At 40.0% G+C, this 21,944-nt stretch overlaps 1 protein-coding gene across 4 annotated transcripts in view; it reads right to left on the bottom strand.

The window, feature by feature from the left end:
- The window catches only part of chd1l (chromodomain helicase DNA binding protein 1-like), a 94,145-nt gene that overhangs the window by 24,510 nt on the left and 47,691 nt on the right, over positions 1-21,944 (bottom strand). For all 4 annotated transcript variants that reach the window (XM_060833704.1, XM_060833701.1, XM_060833702.1 and 1 more), the window contains exons 9-15: positions 21,537-21,629; positions 20,353-20,449; positions 19,186-19,259; positions 12,043-12,153; positions 5,150-5,264; positions 2,031-2,187; positions 438-600 (exon numbers count right to left, since the gene is read on the bottom strand). In XM_060833704.1, the coding sequence (XP_060689687.1) occupies positions 438-600; positions 2,031-2,187; positions 5,150-5,264; positions 12,043-12,153; positions 19,186-19,259; positions 20,353-20,449; positions 21,537-21,629 (810 nt within the window). The remainder of the gene's footprint in view (positions 1-437; positions 601-2,030; positions 2,188-5,149; positions 5,265-12,042; positions 12,154-19,185; positions 19,260-20,352; positions 20,450-21,536; positions 21,630-21,944) is intronic.

Here is a 21,944-nt window from a genome sequence, read left to right as displayed (position 1 = left end):
CCTATCTCTATCATACGCTGATTTTTTTTTTAACATGCAATTAGCCCCGTGTTAAAGCTTCACCAGGCTGCCATCTAACTCTTAACTTTGCCTAGTTGGCATGCCACATTTCACATTACACTGATCTAGGCTGATCCTTTTCTTGAAGATATTGGTTGAGTGGAGGTTGCCATGAGATTGCAGATTACGTACAGCGGCCCACAGGGCGTTGTTGATTCACAGTCTTGAGTGCTAGATCTGTTCAAATCATTTAGTGGGATAATAGTGCTACAACATATGATAGAGGTTATCCTCAATGTGGAGACCATGAATTAAGTATATAGATTAGAACAACAATGACATATTAAAATTTTGAAGTAACTGAATAACTCAAATTAATAGCAAAGATCTTCAAGCCTTACAAGCATTGATACTTGTAGTAAATCACAAACACATACTTGTTCCCTTTGGCTCTTCTTCTATTGTCTGCACTGATTGCTCCTTGGTGATCCACAATCCATTCCTGGTTTCCCCTAAAATATTTTCCATATCAACATCTTCAATCGTGCTCTCTTCAGTAGACAGTAATTTATCCAGACCAAATTTCAGGATGTCACTTAACTAAATGAAAAAGCCAAGTAAATTTATTTATGGCAAAGGCTCTCTAATCACCAGTAAATGAATTTTTTTTAAACAGCAGAATACAAGTCAACTAACCTTGATTTTATGTTGACTTGGTATTTTCAACCTTTTTATTCATTTACAATTACGAAAGAAAGCAACATTTTTTAGATTAGATTAGATTTCCTACAGTGTGGAAACATGCCCTTCGGCCCAACCAGTCCACACCTACCCTCCGAAGAGTAAGCCACCCAGACCCATTTCCCTCTGACTAATGCACGTAACACTATGGGCAATTTAACATAGCCAACTTATCTGATCTACACAATTTCTTTTGCAACAGACTATTTAATACCTTTAAGATCTGCTTGTTTCAACAGTGAATGTGAACCTTGATCAGTTTCCTATTAATATAACACAAGATGAGGGCTAAGTTGGAAAGCTCAGGTTCAGGGGTTCAGCCACCTGGAAAGGATTTTAATCTCCTTCAGTGCATCATTCAAATCAAGAACTAGGAGTTTCTTAAATGATTTCTAAGTTTTTTTTATCTACCTTATCATGTCAACTGTTCAATTTGTTGCTTACTCTTTGAGATAAGAATCCCCTGCCATTAATATTAATTTGTTTTTACTAACCTTCACCCCTGTGCCAGGTTATACTGTCAATTTAATTATGATGTTCCATCTTTATTTTATTCTATGATTTATTACATGTCTCTCCATAGTTGCATTTGAATTACCTATTTCCAAGGAGTCAAATGTTCTCCAATTTTTTATTATAACTCAGTCTTTTAATACTAGAAATCAATTGTTATTCAATTTGTATCGAGTCACTGATTTAAATTCAAAATGTTACTACAGCACCATTAATTTAAAGCCTGTATTTGAGGAAAGATCAGAAGATGGTAAGACACCAGTCATGAGTGCTCTGCAGGCAAGACAAGGGTGAGTATAGCATGGGTTGAAGATTGCCAAAGGTTCTGCTCGGGAAGATTCAAATGAGCACTTCACTGGAGTTGCTGAAAGTGATGATACTGTATGCACAATTAAAGTCTTGCATATTGATGGGGAATACTAGAAAGACAACAGTAGAATCCATTATCAACTTGCTAAAAGGCTTCATGCAAAATTTACAGCATATTCTTTGCAATGTGTAAATGGTGACTGATCCCATTAACAAATTATCTCCATTAACGAATAAATAAGAACTAGCAGGAGCAACAAAATCAAAACAATTGGCAGAAGAGTTAGAAAATTAGTAGACCTTTACATGGAAAATCAAATTCTTCATATTGCTTCAAAAGCAAATTTCATTTGCAGAAAATGCAAGACAAACTAATGGTCAACAATGTTAACAATGGCAATAAAAGATGCAAGAGAAAACCATGAACCCTCTGTCCATTTAGACAATAAGTGCAAACAGACTCTCACCTGCATATCAAAAGTTGCAGGTAATTCTTCTCCCTCCTTCATAGAGAACTGACCACCTTCAATCAATGTGTTTGTCAATTTCAGTTTTGACATAGCTCGTCTGTAAATCAATTCTTCAACAGTATCTCTTCCAATTAGCCGAATAATTTTGACTGGCCTTTCAATATAAAGATGTTACTTTACAGGAAAGAACTTGACAAGTGAGCACCACCTGGCTTCAATATGTATGATGCCATGCAAGATTTTATAAATTTAGTCAAGCATAAACTCAATGTTTATACAAATGGCAACAGTGAGACACTGGTCCCACAATTTAATACAGAAGAAAATCAAAATAGTTTCAATTCTTTTCACATAAGTTGTTAAAATTACACTTTGGATCTTGCTGACAGAAATACATAACACTTTTGTCATTGAAACACACTTTCAAAAAGAAATGAGAAAGTACACATTTATTAACAAGTTGAACTTCAAATTATTAGAGCAAAATTGGGCAGTGAACAAAAGTGGACTCCTGTGATGCAGGAATACCCAGTACCTATTACTTCCAATGTAGGCAGTGCGCTAGCTTACTGCTGCCTGCTAATTTAACAATTGTAATGTGCAGCTGGTAATAAACGTGCTGTTGGATGAGTACACAACTTAATATAGGATGCAAAATCACCAATTCCATTGCTGCAAGACTCATACCCACAGCTCACTATCTGTACACACCAACAACTATTCTACTTTGCCCGCCAGATAAGTGAAACAAATGGCAGCACATTTAGTGACACACTGCCTTTCTCTAACAAGTTAATGTGGCATATAACCAGAACCAGGGAACAAGTAAAATTGCATGCCTTTGCCCCAATGGTAACCTTATCCTCCACTGATGTTCAACCAACCAACCTGTAGAAATCAGCAATGTCGCTATATACTCTCTTGATTAAGGGTGTCAGATTTTCACCCTCCAGTCCTCTGTCGCCTTCCCTTGGTAAACTCTCCTACTGTCATCACACAAACTTCCCTTCACATTCTGGGAAGCAAAGCCATACCCGATGATTTCTCTATTCCAGACATGGCCACCTTTGCAGTATATCCTGCAGTTTCCCATTGTTTATCTCTATCAACAACTTTCACTGATTTTTAGCCACATGCATCAGTGTTTACAAAGGAACATAGAAAAGTACAATACAGAACAGGCCCTTCAGCCCACAATGTTGTGCTGAGGAATATTCCTAATCTAAAATAAAATAACCTATTCTACACACCCCTCAATTCACTGCTGTCTATGTGCGTGTCCAGCAGGCGCTTAAATGTCCCTAAAGGCTCTGCTTCCACCACCACCACTGGCAATGCATTCCATGCATTCACAACTCTCTGAAAAAAGAACCTACCTCTGACATCTCCTCTACACCTTCCTCCTAATATCTTAAAATGATGACCCCTCATGCCAGTCAATCCTGACCTAGGGAAAAGTCTCTGGCTATTGACTCTATCCATTCCTCTCATTACGTTGTATACATCGATCAGGTTACCGCTCTTCCTCTTTCTCCTCTTCAGAGAGTAAAGTCAGAGCTTAGTCAACCTCTCTTCGTAAGACAAGCCCTCCAGTCCAGGCAGCATCCTGCTAAACCTTCTTTGCACCGTCTCCAAAGCCTCCACATCTTTCCTATAGTCGAGCGACCAGAACTGGACACAATATTCCAAGTGTGGTCTCACCAGGGTCTTGCAGCAAAACCTCGCATCTTTTACACTCGATCCCACTGTTAATGAAAGCTAAAATACCATATGCTTTCTTAACAACCCGATCCACTTGGGTGGCAACTTTGAGGGATCTATGTTCCTCCACACTGCCAAGAATCCGGTCTTTAATCCTATATTCAACGTTCAAGTTTGACCTTCCAAAATGCATCAGTTCACATTTATCCAGGTTAACTATTTCTCAGGCCAGTTCTGCATCCTGTCTATGTCATGCTGCAACCTGCAATAGCCCTCGATACTATCTACAGCACCTCCAACCTTTGCGTCATCAGCAAATTTATGAACGCACCCTTCAACCTCCTCATTCAAGTCATTTATGAAAATTATAAAAAGAGCAGAGGCCCAAGAACAGAGCCCTGTGGGATATCACTGACCTTCTTTCAATCTACAACAAATCTCTGCCTTCTGTCAGCCAACCAATTCTGAATCCAGACAGCCAGATCTCCCTGCATCCCATACTTCCTGACTTTACATATGAGCCTACCATGGGGAACTTTATCAAATGCCTTGCTGAAGTCCATGTACACCACATCCACTGCTCGGCCTTCATCGATCTGTCTCATCACCTCCTCAAAGAACTCAATAAGATTTGTGAGGCATGACCTGCCCCTCACAAAGCCATGCTGACTGCCTTTAATCTCTCCATGCTTTTCCAAATAGTCATAAATCCTATCCCTCAATTCCTTCCAAAACCTTGCTGACCACAGACGCAAGACTGATTGTCTGTAATTGCCAGGGATTTCCCTATGCCCCTTCTTGAAAAGAGAACAACATTTGCCTCCCTCCAATCCTCCGGTACGACTCCAGTGGAGAGTGAGGAAGCAAAGATCTTCTTCAGATAAGTACTTATAAAGTATTCTAGCCTAAAATCCTATTAGGGACCAAAAGCAGGATGTAGGACTATTACTACTTGCTATTTGCATGTCGGTAGAAGATTCCTCAGTTCCTTCTATGTTAACTGCCATTTTGTACTTGGATTCTCTCTTTGCAAGTCAATGTGCCATCTCAACCTATAGTATTTGATCTGGTTCACACCTGCAGAATTGTCATCAATTGTTTTATCAATATCTTAGAAACAAAAATCTATTTTCAACAATTTAGGCTAACAAGATGAAACAGATTGGCTCTGTGAAATAAAAATGACAGCAATGACAAACAATATCAACCTTCAATGATTAATTGCAAACAAAAGAACTCTGAGGAATACATTTTTAAAAGATAGTTTATAGAAGATGAAAATTGACTACGTTTTTAACAAGCTTACAAAAGATGCACAATCCAGACATTTGAAGTGACACCAAAATCCTTCAAGAATTCATAATTATCAGCATTAGATATGCAATAAAGATTCTATAGAGTATTCATTCACTTACTTTTTCTGGCCAATCCTGTGAGCCCGTGCTGCTGCCTGGAGATCATTTTGAGGATTAAAATCACTGTCCACAAATATCACAGTGTCAGCAGCAGTAAGATTCATTCCAACACCACCTAGTTAAAAAACAGATCAACTCAACTTTGCAGAAGGTGAAGTATATTGGGAATAGGTCTGAAGTCAAATGATACCAGGTTATAGTCCAACAGGTTTATTTGAAATCACAAGCACTTGGAGTGCTGCTCCTTCGTCAGGTGAAGTCCTTCATTTCACTTGACGAAGGAGCAGCGCTCCGAAAGCTTGTGATTTCAAATAAACCTGTTGGACTATAACTGAGTGCCATATGACTTCTGATCTTGTCCACCCTAGCCGAACACTGGCACCTCCACATGATGTGTTGGGAATCAGGAGGGACTCTCGTGCTGCAATGGTATTGTCCCCATCTCTGGACAGGGAGATGTGGATTTAAGTCCCACCTGCTCCTGAGGTGGATCATAACATGTCTCGACAGGTTGATAAAAATATCTTTAATGATAAGGTAAGGCTAATGAAACTGTTGCTGTTTTAATTATAACAGCAAGATCAAAGAATGACCTGCTAGAGGTATTGTGGGCGGCACGGTGGCACAGTGGTTAGTACTGCTGCCTCACAGCGCCACAGACCCGGGTTCAATTCCGCCTCAGGCAACTGACTGTGTGGAATTTGCACATTCCCCCTGTGCCTGCGTGGGTTTCCTCCGGGTGTTCCAGTTTCCTCCCACAGACCAAAAACCTGCAGGTTAGGTGAATTGGCCATGCTAAATTGCCCGTAGTGTTAGGTGAACGGGTAAATATAGGGGAATGGTTCTGGGTGAGTTGCGCTTCAGCGGATCTGTGTGGACTTGTTGGGCCAAAGGGCCTGTTTCCACACTGTAAGTAATCTAATCTAATATTCTGAATTACTAAGGAGTTAAACCAGGTCATCATCTTTGGAGGGGTGGGAGCAATTAGTGATCAAAAGCAGGATGCACTTGAGAAGTCTGTATATTGTGCATTTTAAATACTGTAGACTACAGCCCTCCGTCAGATTTTTTTGGTTTTGTATCAGTTCCATGTTCCTAATCTTTGGCCACCTTGTGCAGACAAAGGTGGAAAGGTCAGAGGATTTCCTTGTGGGTCTCCCCCTGGGTCTGACTAAGGGGACCATTAATAAATCCAGACATCATGCTTTGGAGGAGAGAGTTGAACCTGACTGCTATGATTACATTCATGTCAGCGTGTCCTTGGAGAGGGAGCACACTTATCCACCAATATAATTCAGGCCTTCTTCAACCGCTGGGCACCATGAGAACTGGGTGCATCATCAACCCTCAAAATGATATTTAAAATTAAAATTCTGTAAGTTTCCTTCCTCATTTTATTTTTCTTACAGAGTACCATAAAGAGCTCTCAGTTCTAGCTTGATTTAATTTGATCAACTATTTTATTTACTTGCAACAACAGAAACAAAGGACAGGCAGCACACATCATATGTGGCACTGCTTCATGGTCTGGCTGAAGGGATCATTAATATGCCCAGGCAATGGGTCATGGAAGAGACTCATTAAAATTGACTGCTTGCCTTTCATTCATAGTTATGTCCACATCAGGGTGTCCTTGGAGAAGTAGCACATAGTATCCAATGACTTCAGGCCTACTGTGATCAGTAGGTACCACAGATGCTGGAGTGTACCGTTCCATCACAAGATGGTATTTTAACTTAAATTTGACAAGTGTCCTTTGAAATTTTGATTTACTTTCATACAGTCCTTTAGGGGCTGTCAACGTTAATTTGGTTCATTTAAAATTGTAGAGGCAGAAAACAGCTGTCCTGCACAATCATAGTTTAAGTAGGTTTTGAGAAGATATCTCCATTGGTAGGAGAGACTAGGACCCAAGGGCACAGCCTTAGGCTAAAGGGAAGATCTTTTAGAACAGAGATAAGTAGAAACTTCTTCAGCCAGAGAGTGGTGAATCTATGGAATTCAATCTATGAAAGGCTGTGGAGGACAAGACATTCATTATATTTAAGACTGAGATAGACAGGTTCTTGAGTACCATGGGGATCAAGTGTTATGGGGAGAAAGCAGGAAAATGGGGCTGAGCAACTTATTAGCCATGACTGAATAGCGGAGCAGACTTAATGGGCTGAATGGCCTAAATTTCTGCTCCTGTGCCTTATAGGTTCAGATACTGTTAGCTTGTGTATATTTTTGACTGGTTCAAGGAGTTCGTGTACAATGAATATATGGATTATAATAGGCTGCAGTCCCTTTTTTTTGGTATTGTCAGTGGCTCCTTTAAATTTCTGGTTGGACTTCAGCCCCCATGCTCCTGATCTTGGTAAGGAGAGGACAAGCAGATCAAAGGGCTTCCTAGTGCAACTGCTTCTGGCCCAGGTGGTCACAAACAGGTGCGGACACTGGGCTCTGGAGGGGTCCACTGTATGTAACATTGCATCCTAAAGCTGAGTCCTCATTAGTGCGGTTAAAACCACGCGCGAGTGCCCTTTGAAAGGGAACATTTGGTGTCTGATGAAACGCTTCATACCTTCCCAACTATGGGCACTGTTACCTCAAAAATGCCACCAACCTTTAATTGTAAGTTTCCCATCTGATTTGATTTTTGTTACAGTGACCCTTAGTGCCAATAGACAATAGGTGCAGGAGTAGGCCATTCAGCCCTTCGAGCCTGCACCGCCATTCAATATGATCATGGCTGATCATTCCTAATTAGTATCCTCTTCCTGCCTTATCTCCATAACCTTTGATTCCACTATCTTTGAGAGCTCTATCCAACTCTTTCTTAAATGAATCCAGAGACCCATCGATTCTAATTTAGTTTCATTGGCTCAATTAGTTTATTTTAAAATAGCAAAAGCAGAGGACACAACTAAAGCGTTAATCACATTAGTCTTCATTATGGCAGATGAATGAGGAAGTTGTTTAAATAATAAATGGACTACAAACTGGTAATAGATAAGCTGGCTGCACTTGATATTAATAAATCACTGAGCCTGGATGACATCCATCTAAGGAAGCAAGGGTGGAAACTGCAGAAACAGTGGTATCCTTAGAGGAACACACTAATAGCAAAGCAAAATTATTAATAACCAAAGAGGAAAAGGAGGAGAGGAAATAAATACAATAACTATTACTAGAGAGACTAATGGGCCAAAGAACAATACGTCCCTTGGATCTGATAGGATGCATTTTAGGATATTAAAGAAAGTGGCTTCAGAGATAGTGGATGCATTGGTAGTAATCTTCTAGGATTCCTTAGATTCTGGAAAAGTTCCAGAGGACTGGAAAATTGCCAATGTCACACCTTTATTAGAAAGGTGAAGGAGACAACACACCAGTTAGCTTAATATCTGTTATTGGAAAATTATTAGAGTCTTTGCAAAGGATGTAAGAGTACACCATTTATAAATACACAATATGATCAAGCAGATGATTTCATGAGGGGGAAAACCAAGTCTGCCAAATTTACAATTCTTTGAAGAAGAAATAAAAGCAATCCTAATTCTATTGCAGGATAGATAAAATGGAAGCAGTGGATGTAATATATTTGGATTTTCTGAAGGCATTTGATAAGGTACACACATTAGGCTACTTAGGATGAGTCCATGATGTTGGAGGTAGTACATTTTGTTGTGTCATCATAGTCTTACCAGACCATAGGGGCTTCTCTCATTAGAGAGAAGTGACTGGTGGTGATAACCTGAGAGTCACCAGACGTTCCAAGTTTGGGAGAAGATTTGTAGCTCGGGTGCTCGTTGTTGTGGTTCTGTTCGCCGAGCTGGGAGTTTGTGTTGCAAACATTTCGTTCCCTGTCTAGTTGACATCCTCAGTGCTTGGGAGCCTCCTGTGAAGCGCTTATGTGATGTTTCCTCCGGCATTTATAGTGGCTTGTCTCTGCCGCTTCCGGTTGTCAGTTCTTGCTGTCCGCTGCAGTGGCCGGTATATTGGGTCCAGGTCCATGTGTTTGTTGATAGAGGCATGGCACTCATCCACAGATTCTAGGAATTCCCTGGCTGTTCTCTGTTTGGCTTGCCCTATAATAATAGTGTTGTCCTAGTCGAATTCATGTTGCTTGTCATCTGCGTGTGTGGCTACTAAGGATAGCTGGTCGTATCGTTTCGTGGCTAGTTGGTGTTCATGGATGCGGGTCGTTAGCTGTCTTCCTGTTTGTCCTATGTAGTGTTTTGTGCAGTCCTTGCATGGGATTTTGTACACTACATTGGTTTTGCTCATGCTGGGTATCGGGTCCTTCGTTCTGGTGAGTTGTTGTCTGAGTGTGGCTGTTGGTTTGTGTGCTGTTATGAGTCCTAGTGGTCGCAGCAGTCTGGCTGTCAGTTTGGAAATGCTCCTGATGTATGGTGCATCATACATCAAGAGCATTTCCGAACTGACAGCCAGACTGCTGCGACCACTAGGACTCATAACAGCACACAAACCAACAGCCACTCTCAGACAACAACTCACTAGAACGAAGGACCGATACCCAGCATGAGCAAAACCAATGTAGTGTACAAAATCCCATGCAAGGACTGCACAAAACACTACATAGGACAAACAGGAAGACAGCTAATGACCCGCATCCATGAACACCAACTAGCCACGAAATGACATGACCAGCTATCCTTAGTAGCTGCACATGCAGATGACAAGCAACATGAATTCGACTGGGACAACACTATTATTATAGGGCAAGCCAAACAGAGAACAGCCAGGGAATTCCTAGAGGCATGGCACTCATCCACAGATTCTATCAACAAACGCATCGACCTGGACCCAATATACCGGCCACTGCAGCGGACAGCAAGAACTGACAACCGGAAGCGGCAGAGACAAGCCACTATAAATGCCGGAGGAAACATCACAGAAGCGCTTCACAGGAGGTTCCCAAGCACTGAGGATGTCACCTAGACAGGGGGTGAAACGTTTGCAACACAAACTCCCAGCTCAGCGAACAGAACCACAACAGTCATCAGACATCAGGAGAGGGAAGAGGTTGAGAAGGAGAATTCTTCATAGTAACCTCAAATGGTGATGGGAATTGAACCCACGCTGTTGGTATCACATTGCACTGTAAACCAACAATCCAGCTAACTGAGCTAAATCGATTCCCTGTAGTACATTAGCTGGATAGAGGATTAGCCAACCAATAGAAGGCAGAGAGTTGGAATTTTGGGGAACATTTTCAGGAAAGCAACTGTAACTGATTGCCACAGGGATCAGTACCAGAGCCACAATTATTTATATATATGCTCGGATGAGGAAAATGAATATACTATAACCAAGTTTGTGGATGACACAAAAATAGATGGGAAGGCAAGTGGTAACAATGACACAGTCTGCAAAGGGATATAGACATGTTAAGTGGCAAAAATTGGCAGATGGAAGAAATGTGGGAAAAATGTGAGGCTATACACTTTGTCAGGAAGAATAGATGAGCAGAATATTATTTAAATAGAGAAATATAGCAAGAGCTACAGAACAGAAAAAAAAGGGGTGTATAAATCTCAAAAAGGTAGCATACAAGTTCAGCAGATAATAGAGAAGGCAAATGGAATGCCGGCTTTTATTTCCAAGGAAATAGAGTATTAAAATCGGGAAGTCTTGCTAAAACTATACAAGGCACTTGTTAGACGGATGCTGGAATACCTCTGAAAGGTTTTGGGCCCCTTTTCTAAGGGGAGATATACTGACATTAGAGGCTGATGTTCACTCTGCTGATCCCAATCACTGAGCCACATGTTCATGTTCCACATGGGTTCATGTTCCACCTGCTCCAGAAATGTGTCTTGCTTAACCTTTCTTAACAGGGTGATTAAAAATACCTACCCTGAGGAGCTCTTGCAGAGATGTGGAGTTGAAATGACTGAACTCCAACAACCACAACCATCTTCCTCTGTGCTAGCTATGACTTAAAGTAGTAGAGAGCTTACCCAGATTTCCAATGCTCTCGTTTTGCTAGGGTTGTTAAACTTGGTGAAATCCTTGACATCAAAGGCAATGAACAAGGGTCAAATGAGGGAGCTAGGGCAACCTTTTGGTTGAGGGAGCTAGGGCTTTTCTCACTGGAGAGAAGGATGATGACAGTTGACTTGATAGAGGTGTAAAAGATGATAAGAGGCGAGAATAGATAGCCAGAGACTTTCCCCATGGCAGAAATGTCTTTCACGAAGGAGCATAATATTAAGGTGATTTTGGAGGAAGATTTAGAGGTATGTCAGAGTGGTGGGTGCGTGGAATGAACTGCCAGGAGTGAAAGTAGATACATTTAAGCAACTGGATAGGCACATGGAAAATAGTACAATGAAGGGTATGTAGGCTAGTCTGATCTTAGAGTAAGATAAAAGATCAGCACAACATCGAGGACTGAAGGGCCTGTACAATGCTGTACTGTTCTACGTTCTATGGGTGAAGTTGAGGCGGTTCTCCTTAGAAATGCATCTCACTGGCAGAAAGGTCAAGAATCAGGGGTTTGAAATTAATGTGAGTTGCAAAAGAACTGAAGGGGATAATGAGAAAAATAAACTTGGGTTTACGTGATTAGGTTCAGGAATGAACTTCCTGAGAAGGAGGAGGACCTAATCATGGTTTTCAAAAGGGAATTGGATAATTATCTGAACAGAAAATATTTGCAGGACTATAGAGATAGGACAGAAGTGGGACTAATTGAGTCATTCTGACAGAGAGCCAGTTTGGACAAGACACGTTGAATGGTCTCCTCTGTGCTGTAACCATTTACATTTGAAAAAGAAACAAATAAAGAGTACAGAAATAGGGTTTTCATAACACTTTCTATGCTGTAAAATTCAAACATTCCAAACTGAGAGACTAATTTGAGAACATGTCTTTCTACTAACCTGCTCGGGTGCTTAAAAGGAAAACAAAAATATCGTGTTGATTAAAGTTTTTGATAGCAAGATATCGCTCCTCCCCTCGTACTGATCCATCCAAGCGTTCATAGCTGTAACCTGAAGAAAAGAATCATACAAATACAAAAGACAGTCTTGCATTTAGAGAGTGCTTTACAAGATTTTAGGACTTCCCACAGTACTTTATAGCCAATTAAGTATGATGACGTGTAGTTGCTGTTGTATGAGAGAAAATGTGGCAAATCACAGCAAAGTCTCACAATGTAATCAAAAAACCAAGAACTGTTGATGTTCAAAATCTGAAACTAAAACAGAAACTGCAAGAGAAACTCAGCAGATCTGGCAGTATCTGTGGTGAGAAAGCAGAGACAACAATTCCGGTCCAGTGACCCTTCTTCAGAACTGCAACTACAAATGCAGCCAGACATTTTCTGTTTTTAACTCACAATGTAAAAGTGACTAGATTATTTATTTTTAGGAATGTTTGTTGAAGGATAACTATTGGGCCAGTTACCATTGAGAATGCCCTGCTCTTTGCTGAAGGGGTGTCATGGCTCTGAAAGGACAGACATTTAATATCTCTTTGAAAATTCAGCAATTCCAAGTGTCTTATTCCCTCAGTCCTAAATTAGAGTGTTAACAAAAATTATATGCTCAAATCTCTGGAATGGAATTTGAACACAAAAACTTATGAATTTATATTTCAGACATCTCAGATGTTGCTGTTATTTTGTGTCAGTAGTTCTGCTCATCAGTTGGTACATTTCTGGGACTTTATTTAGATATGCTCCTTGCACTGTTCTGACTGCAGTTCCTGTAAGAAAGCCCTCAATCCCTCTAAGTTATTAATTAATTTTGGTTTTAGGAAGGGTCATTTGAGCCCAAACATAAACTTGATTTCTCTCCACAGATGCTGCCAGACCTGCTGAGTTTCTCCAGCAGGTTTTATTATTAATTAATCTTTCTTATCTTGAACACAAAACAAAAAGCCTACGAATAACAAAACTGGTCCAAAATCCCTATCAAAACATACACTTGGGACTTTGGCAGGTAATGGGGACTCTATCAGTCTATTTTGGGGTCATAGATTCGTAGAGATGTACAGCATTGAAACAGACCTTTTGGTCCAACTTGTCCATGCCGATCAGGTATCCTAACCTAATCTAGTCCCATTTGCCGGCACTGGGCCCGTATCCCTCTAAGGCGAAAGTGAGGACTGCACATCCTAGATCCTGAAGGGCTTTTGTCCGAAACATCGATTTTCCTGCTCCTCGGATGCTGCCTGACCTGCTGTGCTTTTCCAGCACCACTCTAATCCATATCCCTCTCAATCCTTCCTATTGATATACTCTTCCAGGTGCCTTTTAAATGCTGCAAAAGTACCAGCCTCCACTTTCTCTGGCAGCTCAATCCATACATGCACCACCCTGTGTGTGAAAAGGTTACCTCTTAGGTCCCTTTTATATCTTTTCCCCTCTCAGCCTAAACATATTCCCTCCAGTTCTGGACTTCCCCGACCCAGGGAAGAGACTTTGTCTATTTCTCCTATCCATGCCTCTCAGGATTTTATAAACCTCTGTAAGGTCACTCCTCAGCCTCTGATGCTCCATAGAAAACAGCCTACTCCCCAGCCTACTCCCCAGCCTACTCAGCCTCTCCCTAGAGCTTAAATCCTCCAACCCTGGCAACATCCTTGTAAATATTTTCTGAACCCTTCCAAGCATCACAACATCCTACCGATAGGAAGGAGACCAGAATTGCACACAATATTCCAAAAGCGGCTTAGCCAATGTCCTGTACAGCTACAACATGACTTCCCAACTCCTATACACAATACTTTAAATCAATAAAGGAAAGCATTACAAATGCCGTCTTCACTATCCTATCTACTGCGACCTGTCTTTCAAGGAACTATGAACCTGCAGTCCAAGGTCTCTTTGTTCAACAACACTCCCTAGGACCTTACCATGAAGTGCATAAGTCCTGCAACTTATCTAAATTAAACTCCAGCTACCACTCCTCAACCCATTGGCCCATCTCATCAAGATCCTGCTTTACTCTGAGATAACTTCCTTCGCTGTCCACCACACCTCTAACTTTGGTGTCATCTGCAAACTTACTAACTATACCCATATTCACATCCAAGTCATTTATATAAATGACAAAAAGTAGTGGACCTAGCACAGAACTTTGTTGCAATCCACTGGTCACAGGCCTCCAGTCTGAAAAGCAACCCTCCAGCAACACCCTCTGTCTTCTACATTAGAGCCAGTTCTGTATCCAAATGGCTAGTTCTCCCTGTATGCCATCAGACCCAACCTTGCTAATCGGTCTCCCATGGAGAACCTTGTTGAACGCCTTACTGAAGCCCACATAAATTATATCCATCACTCTGCCTTCATCAATCCTCTTTGTTACTTTTTCAAAAAACTCAATCAAGTTTGTGAGACATGATTTCCCACATGCAAAGTCATGTTGACTATCCCTAATCAGTCCTTGCCTTTCCAAACACATGTTAATCCTGTCCCTCAGGATTCCCTCCAACAACTTGTCCACCACCGATATCAGGTTCACCAGTTGATAGTTCCCCGGCTTTTCCTTACCACCTTTCTTAAATAGTGGCATCACGCTAACCAACCTCTGGCCTTCCTGCACCTCACCTGTGACTATCAATGATACAAATACCTCAGCAAGGGGCCCAGCAATCATGACTCTCCCTCGGTACACCTGATCAGGTCATCAGAATTTATCCACTTTTATGAGTTTCAAGACATACGGACATTTTGCAAAGTGTCACCATCTATAACCTACATTCTATATCTTCCGTGTCCTTTTCCACAGTAAATACAGATGCAAAATACTCGTCTAGTATCTCCCCCAGCTCCACACAAAGGCCGCCTTGCTGATCTCTGAGGGGCCCTAGTCTCTCCCTAGTTACCATTTTGTCCTTAACGTATTTTAAAAAACCTTTTGGATTCTCCTTAACCATATGTGCCAAAGCTATCTCATGTCCCCTTTTTGCCATCCTGATGTCTCTCTTAAGTATACTGCCTTTATACGCTTCTAAGAATTCACTAGATATATCCTGTCTATACCTGAGATATGCTTCCTTCTTTTTCTTCACAACACCTCAATTTCTCTAGTCATCCAGCATTCCCTATACCTACAAGCCTTTCCTTTCACCCTAACAGGAATATATAGTCTCTGGACTCTTGTTATCTCATTTCTGAAGGCTTCCCATTTTCCAGCTGTTACTTTACCTGCGAAAATCTGCATCCAATCAGCTTTTGAAAGTCCTTGCCTAATACTGTCAAAATTAGCCTTCCTCCAATTTTGAACTTCAGCCTTTCAGATAGAATTATGGTCGCTGTCCTCGAAGTGCAGCTCCACTGACACCTCAGTCACCTGCCCTGCCTTATTTCCCAAGAGTAGGTCAAGTTCTGCACCTTCCCTAGTAGGTACATCCACATACTGAATCAGAAAACTTTCTTTTACACTCTTAAATTCCTCTCCATCTAAACCCTTAAACTATGGCAATCCCAGTCTAGGATTGAAAAGTTAAAATCCCCTAAAATAATGACTCTATTATTCTTATAGGTAACTGAAATCTCCATACAAATTTATTTCTCAATTTCCCACTATTAGGGGGTCAATAATACAATCCAATAAGGTGATCATCCCTTTCTTATTTCTCAGTTCCATCCAGATAACTTCTCTGGAATAACCTCCTTCTGTACAGCTGTAATGGTATCCCTTATCAAAAACGCCATTACCCCTCCTCTCTCGCCTCCCTTTCTGTCCTTCCTATAGCATTTGTATCATTACATTGAGCTGGGACTTTAAGCTGCCAGTCCTGTCCATCGTTGAGCCACATTTCTGTAATTGCTATGATATCCCAGTCCCATATTCCTAGCCATGCCCTGAGTTCATCTGCCTTCAATGTTAGGCTTCTTGGATTGAAGTAAATGCACTTTAATTTCTCAAACCTACTTTGTTCTCTGCTTTGTCCCTGCCTGCTCTGACTGTTTGACTCACTCCTTTTCCCAACGGTACCAATCTCAGATTGATCTCTTTCATCACTATTTCCCTGGGTCCCACTTCCTCCCACCTTATTGTTTAAATCCTCATGAGCAGCTCTAGCAAATCTCCCTGCCAGTATAGTAGTCCCCTTCCAATCAATCCTTCTTGTACAGGTCACTTCTACCCCAGAAGAGATTCCAATGATCCAAAAATATGAACCCTTGCTCTTCCATGCCCTAGCTCCTCAGCCACACATTCATCTGCTCTATCTTCCTATTCCTGTCCTCACAAGCTCATAGCACCGGGAGTAATCCAGATATTACTACTCTCGAGGACATCTTTTTTAAATTCCTGCCCAACTTTCTATATTCTCCCTTCAGAATCTCATTTTCCCTTCCTTTGTCTTGGCTCCAAGGTGTACAATGACCTTCTGCTGGTCCCTCTCCCCTTTGAGAACACTGTGCACATTCTCTGAGGCATCCTTGATCCTGGTACCAGGGAGACAACACACCATTCTGATTGTTCGCTGCTGGCCGCAGAAACGTCTGACTGTGCCTGTGACTAGAGAGTCCCCTATCACAATCAATCGCTTAGAACCCGACGTACCCCTCATTACTTTAGAGCCTGTCTTGCTACCAGAAACTTGGCTGCTCATGCTACATTCCCCTGTAAGTCCATCACCCCCTACATTTTCCAAAACAGCATACTTGTTTGAAATGGGGATAGCCACAGAACACTCCACACTGTCTGCCTACCTCTTCCATCTTTCCTGGACTTAACTCATCTATCTGACTGTATCTGCAGCTTTTCTCCCTTCCTGTAATTGCCAATCATAACACACTCTAGCTCTTGTAAATTCCTCACTGCCTGTAACTGTCACTCCAATCAATCCATTCAGTCTGATAGGATTCACAACCGAAGACATTTCATGCAGACATAATCCTCTGTTATGTGCAAGCTCTCCCTAAACTCCTACATCCAACTAGAGCAGCATATCACTCTACTAAAGGCCACCTTTGCTCCTTCACAATCTACAGACCCAGAAAATAGCACGGTCTTACTGTTCTTAAAAGAAAAATACCGTTCCAGGCTAACTTAATACTTATGGTTTATATTTTTTAAATTTTATCAAAAGACAGATCTCCTTAGAAATTCTACTAGGACAAAATAATCATGAAAAAGAATTCCCTAATGGGTACTTGATATTCACCTCAGGGGAGACAGACACAGAGTCATTCCTTAGTTTCAGAATGAAAGATATAAACATTGCTGTTCACTTTCTCCACCAAATAATCACCATTACGCAAGCAAATGTGGTATTAAGATAAATTGATAGATAATCTGTTTAGTGCTGTTGTCTGAGAGATAAAACATTTGTAGAAACAATAAGAGAAGATTCTCCTTCCACCTGAACAGACTTCCAAAAGTGTCAACCGCTGAGCTGCATTTCTATACCCAGACATTAATTCCCTCCTGAACCAGCAGATATCATTGTCTTGCTGGAGAACAGGAATCAAATTCAGGTTTCAAGTTTAGTACATTTCAGCATGGGCATTTCGTTTTCAAACTCTGTTAAACTCCCAGCTCTAAAGTTTCGTCCTGAAACTATTTTACCAATAAAACACCTTCAAGCTTCATGATATACAATCACTTCAACAAAATATTTGGCAAGTGTGGAGAATGAACCACCTGCTAGAAGAAGAATTCTTAATGGGTTTCAACAAGGAGCTGGACAGGCTTTGTCAAAGAACAGGATTAAAGGCAATTAGAAATGCACATATTGTGGATAAGTTCACTAGATAGACCACTGGTTTTCTCAGGCCTGAAACAGGGACTATGTTACCTGCACACAAGTGATAGAGGCATTACAATATTCTTTCTTCAAATTCCAAAATGTCACCATTATTTCTGCTTGCACAAGACAGCAAAACCACATTTTCAAGGATTATCAAGCTATAGTTGGCACCAGAACAGTTTAGGGAAGTTGCACAAGGCAAAATCAAGGATCACTTAACCTTAATTCTACCAGATCATGCCAGGGTTGTTGTATTTTGTTAGCACTTTTAGCTTTTGTTTAAAATTTCCAGCATCCACAGTTCATTTCTTTTTATATAGGAAAGCAAAAAGAGCTCTTGCTATGATAGATATGGAAGAGAAACCCCTGCTTCCAAATGCCAGTTTATGTTCTACTACATTCAGGTAATCAGTTCCAATGAGGTGCCTTTGTAAAAGAAGGTTGTTATCAGAACATCATCTAGTTTAACTTGCTTCTCTGCACAACATTCTTATAGATGTTATAGCAACATCACAACAGACGTGTTAACTGGCCAACACATATTGCACTCAGCACAACTGCAATAGATTATGGTCACATAGTAACACCGTAGGCACCTGTAACTGAGCCAAATGACTCATTTTTTTCATATCACACAAGATTCTTTTATGAGTGCATACACTGATAGGAGACCTTGGACTGAAGTACATATCATGTTCACTTATTGGACATGTTGAAGGATCAGATAGTGTCACTCCTGCACAGAAATGAGTTATATGTTAGGACTGTAGCATGCCTCTCTGATGGCATTTAGTATAAGCCAACACTGTCTTCAGACAACTGAAGATTGGTGAGCTTCGATTTGTAAATATAACAACGTGAGTCAAGGTGGATGTAGGGAGGCCACCTTCAGCGAATCAGACCACCACGTATCCTTTCTTTCAACATCACCTTCCACAAGCAGTGTTCAAAATTATTACATACAACCGACATTTCACACTTTGTTGGAATAACCAAAATCATCTGTTTTCTTTTAACTCGTCACTTCCAGGACAAGATGTCTGTAGTTCTAACTTGTCCACTTATGCAAGCATCAATAAGATTTTTTATTTAATTCAAAGTAACATCAAGTTACACAATGGAATACTACCATTCTCAGTTTTTATTTTGCCAAGACTTAGAAGTTCAGCTGACATCAGGCAAAATGGAGACCATTTCTGAAACCTCAGATGGTTACATTACTGGAAAATAAGGCAAACTATAATGTTCTGCAACTGTTTATTTTCAACATTTTGGTTTAAACACAATCAGTATACAAAATCATTCGTGGTTTTTACCTCGATATTCCATGTAATCCTGCAAGATATCCAGCATTCTTGCCATCTGAGAAAACACCAACACACGATGACCTCTGTAAGATTAATGTAAAATTGTAGCTGAATATATATCAATTAGTTAAGTTGCATTTCACTCTTCAGGTTTGATCTCCCTTTACAAGCAACACAATTGTACATAAATGACTCTGCTAAGATAATGAAACAACTTGATACAGTAGCCCTACTGGATGATAGTATTTATACTAGAGATTGGTTAACGATATAGAGTGCTTCCAACAGCACAGACTCAATTTCTGCACTGAGCTCACCACGAAGGACACTTCTTTTTAACCTCTCCCCTCACCTGAGGCATCATGACCGTCAGGTTGAATAACCATCAGTCATCTCTCTCTAATGAAACAGCAACATTGTGGTCTCTAATGAGAAAACAGCATTATAGTCTGATAAGACTTGGGCAACTTTACATTTCCCTTCAAATTTAACTAGTTTATTTTTAACCATATTTAAAGTAACTAAATTGTTCATTTATCTTAGGATAAGTGTAGGAATAAAATGTGCTAAATATTACAAAAAAGACCAAAACAAATCTTGAAGCTTCATACATTAATGTTTTCTTTCTATACTTATGTTTGTGGAAACAAGATTAATCTTGGAGGCAAAAACTCAAATTTATATGACATAATTTGCAACAGTTTCCTATTAATGTAATATTGATTGCATATTGTTCTCAATCAAATTCTTTAAATACTTCAAACTCAACGAATTAACTAAGTAAGTCCAGAAAGATGGCTTGAAAAATATTGACTATATCTGTTCATGTATGGCATTCAGTCAAAAAAAGTACTTGAATGCATGATTTTTAAGCCTGTATGCTATATATTTTGTTTACAAATGATTTAGCTTTCATCAATAATGAAATATTTCATCAGTCACATTTTAGCTAAAATTTCAGACAACCTTAAATATGAAAATTGATATTATACTGCTATTAATGACGAGAGCCGGTTTTACTTCTTGTACTCTGGTAGTTCTGCATCCCTTAAGCAGATACTGATATAAAACTTGAATCATGATCAAAAACATGACTAAGTTTGTGCATGTCAACCAATGTAAAATAATTTCACTGCACTAATATTGTGATTTCAGATTAATATCTAGCACTCAGACCTGGAATGCAGAAATGCTAGCAATTTGTCCAGTAAGTGAAGTTTGCCACTTGCTTCCACAAGATGATCCCCAATCTGGAATGGTTCCGGTTCCACACCTAAGGAAAAAACACAAGAGTAGTAAATTCAGGAATGACTATAAGATTGAAAACTCAGCATGCTTATTATTTCCGTTCATTCTTTCAGAAATGAATATAGCATTTCCTGCAAAATATGTATCAATAATTCATTATAGAAACTTGACTTTTCAAATTCCTTAATTTTCGTATTGACATTTTTACACATTCAGCAGAGATAAACACATTTTCTGTTGGCAGCAAGTGCACATGTTCTGAAAATGAAGAAGTGTATAAATTCACGAAAAGGCAAAACTGTTCCATATTGTTCATTAGGGACAGTTTATATTATCATGAGGGGCATTGATAGGATAAATAGACAAAATCTTTCACCTGGAGTGACGGAGTCTAGAAGTGGAGGGCATAGTATTAGGGTGAGAGTGAAAGATATAAAAGCGATCTAAGAAGCAACATTTTCATGCAGAGGGTAGTATGTGTATGGAATGAGCTGCCAAATGGAAGTGGTGGAAGCTACTGCAATTGCAACATTTAAAAGGCACCTAGATAAGTATATGAATAGGAAGGGTTTGGAGGGATATGGGCTGGGTGCTGGTAGGTGAGACTAGGTTGGGCTGGGATATCTGGTCGATATGGACGAGTTGGACCAAAGGGTCTGTTTCTGTGCTGTATATCTCTTTGACTCTATTTATATATCACAAACACAACATTTCTAAGAAAGGTAGAGTTCTTTTTTCGAGTGAAGCACCCAACGTTCCTTCCTTAACCAAAACCACCAATAAGAGAACAATTAACCTGTCACCTGGGTGACCTTGCGCACAAATTAGCGGTTGTATTTTCCTATCTTATTACAATGACTGCAATTCTCAAGTAATAAACTGACTATGAGGCATTTTTCAACATCCAATGAATCTGAGAAATCCCCATAAAAACTCAAGCTACACAGTTTCAGCCGACTTTGAGTAAAAGCTGCCATTTCATTATTAGTTTTTAGCATCAAAAATGATCCCAAACCATCTTAACTGGAATCTTTAAAATTCCTATTATCTTCCAGTACCTGGGTTAAATTTAAATCTAGATCCCAGAAATGAAATATCAGAGTTCCACTTACCATCAAAAAGATAAGGATGATCAACACATTTTCTGAGTTGGATTAAGATATTCATCAATCGTGTTTTCTTGCCCATTTCATTATCAAATGCATCTAAAATTAAAATTAAAACTAAAATTAAACCATCAAAAACCATTTGTTAAAGAACTCCATTCTGTTACAATTCTATATAGAAAATATGTTTAACTGTATTATTCTCATTGTCACAGTATATCAGGCTACAAGAAATCTGCAAATTAAGGAAATATTAAAAATAAAACAAGTTATATTTATATACCATCTTCAAATTACTGAAATATCCAATAAGCACATTTCACCGGAACATTATAAAACATAGCATGGGACTATTGAGGAGACATGAGGTCAGATGATCAAGTTTGGCAGGTTGATTTAAAGAAACACCTTGAA

Source organism: Hemiscyllium ocellatum, chromosome 12 (assembly GCF_020745735.1).
Source record: "Hemiscyllium ocellatum isolate sHemOce1 chromosome 12, sHemOce1.pat.X.cur, whole genome shotgun sequence".
Lineage (NCBI taxonomy): Eukaryota > Metazoa > Chordata > Chondrichthyes > Orectolobiformes > Hemiscylliidae > Hemiscyllium > Hemiscyllium ocellatum.
This window is presented reverse-complemented; position numbering and strand designations above follow the sequence as displayed.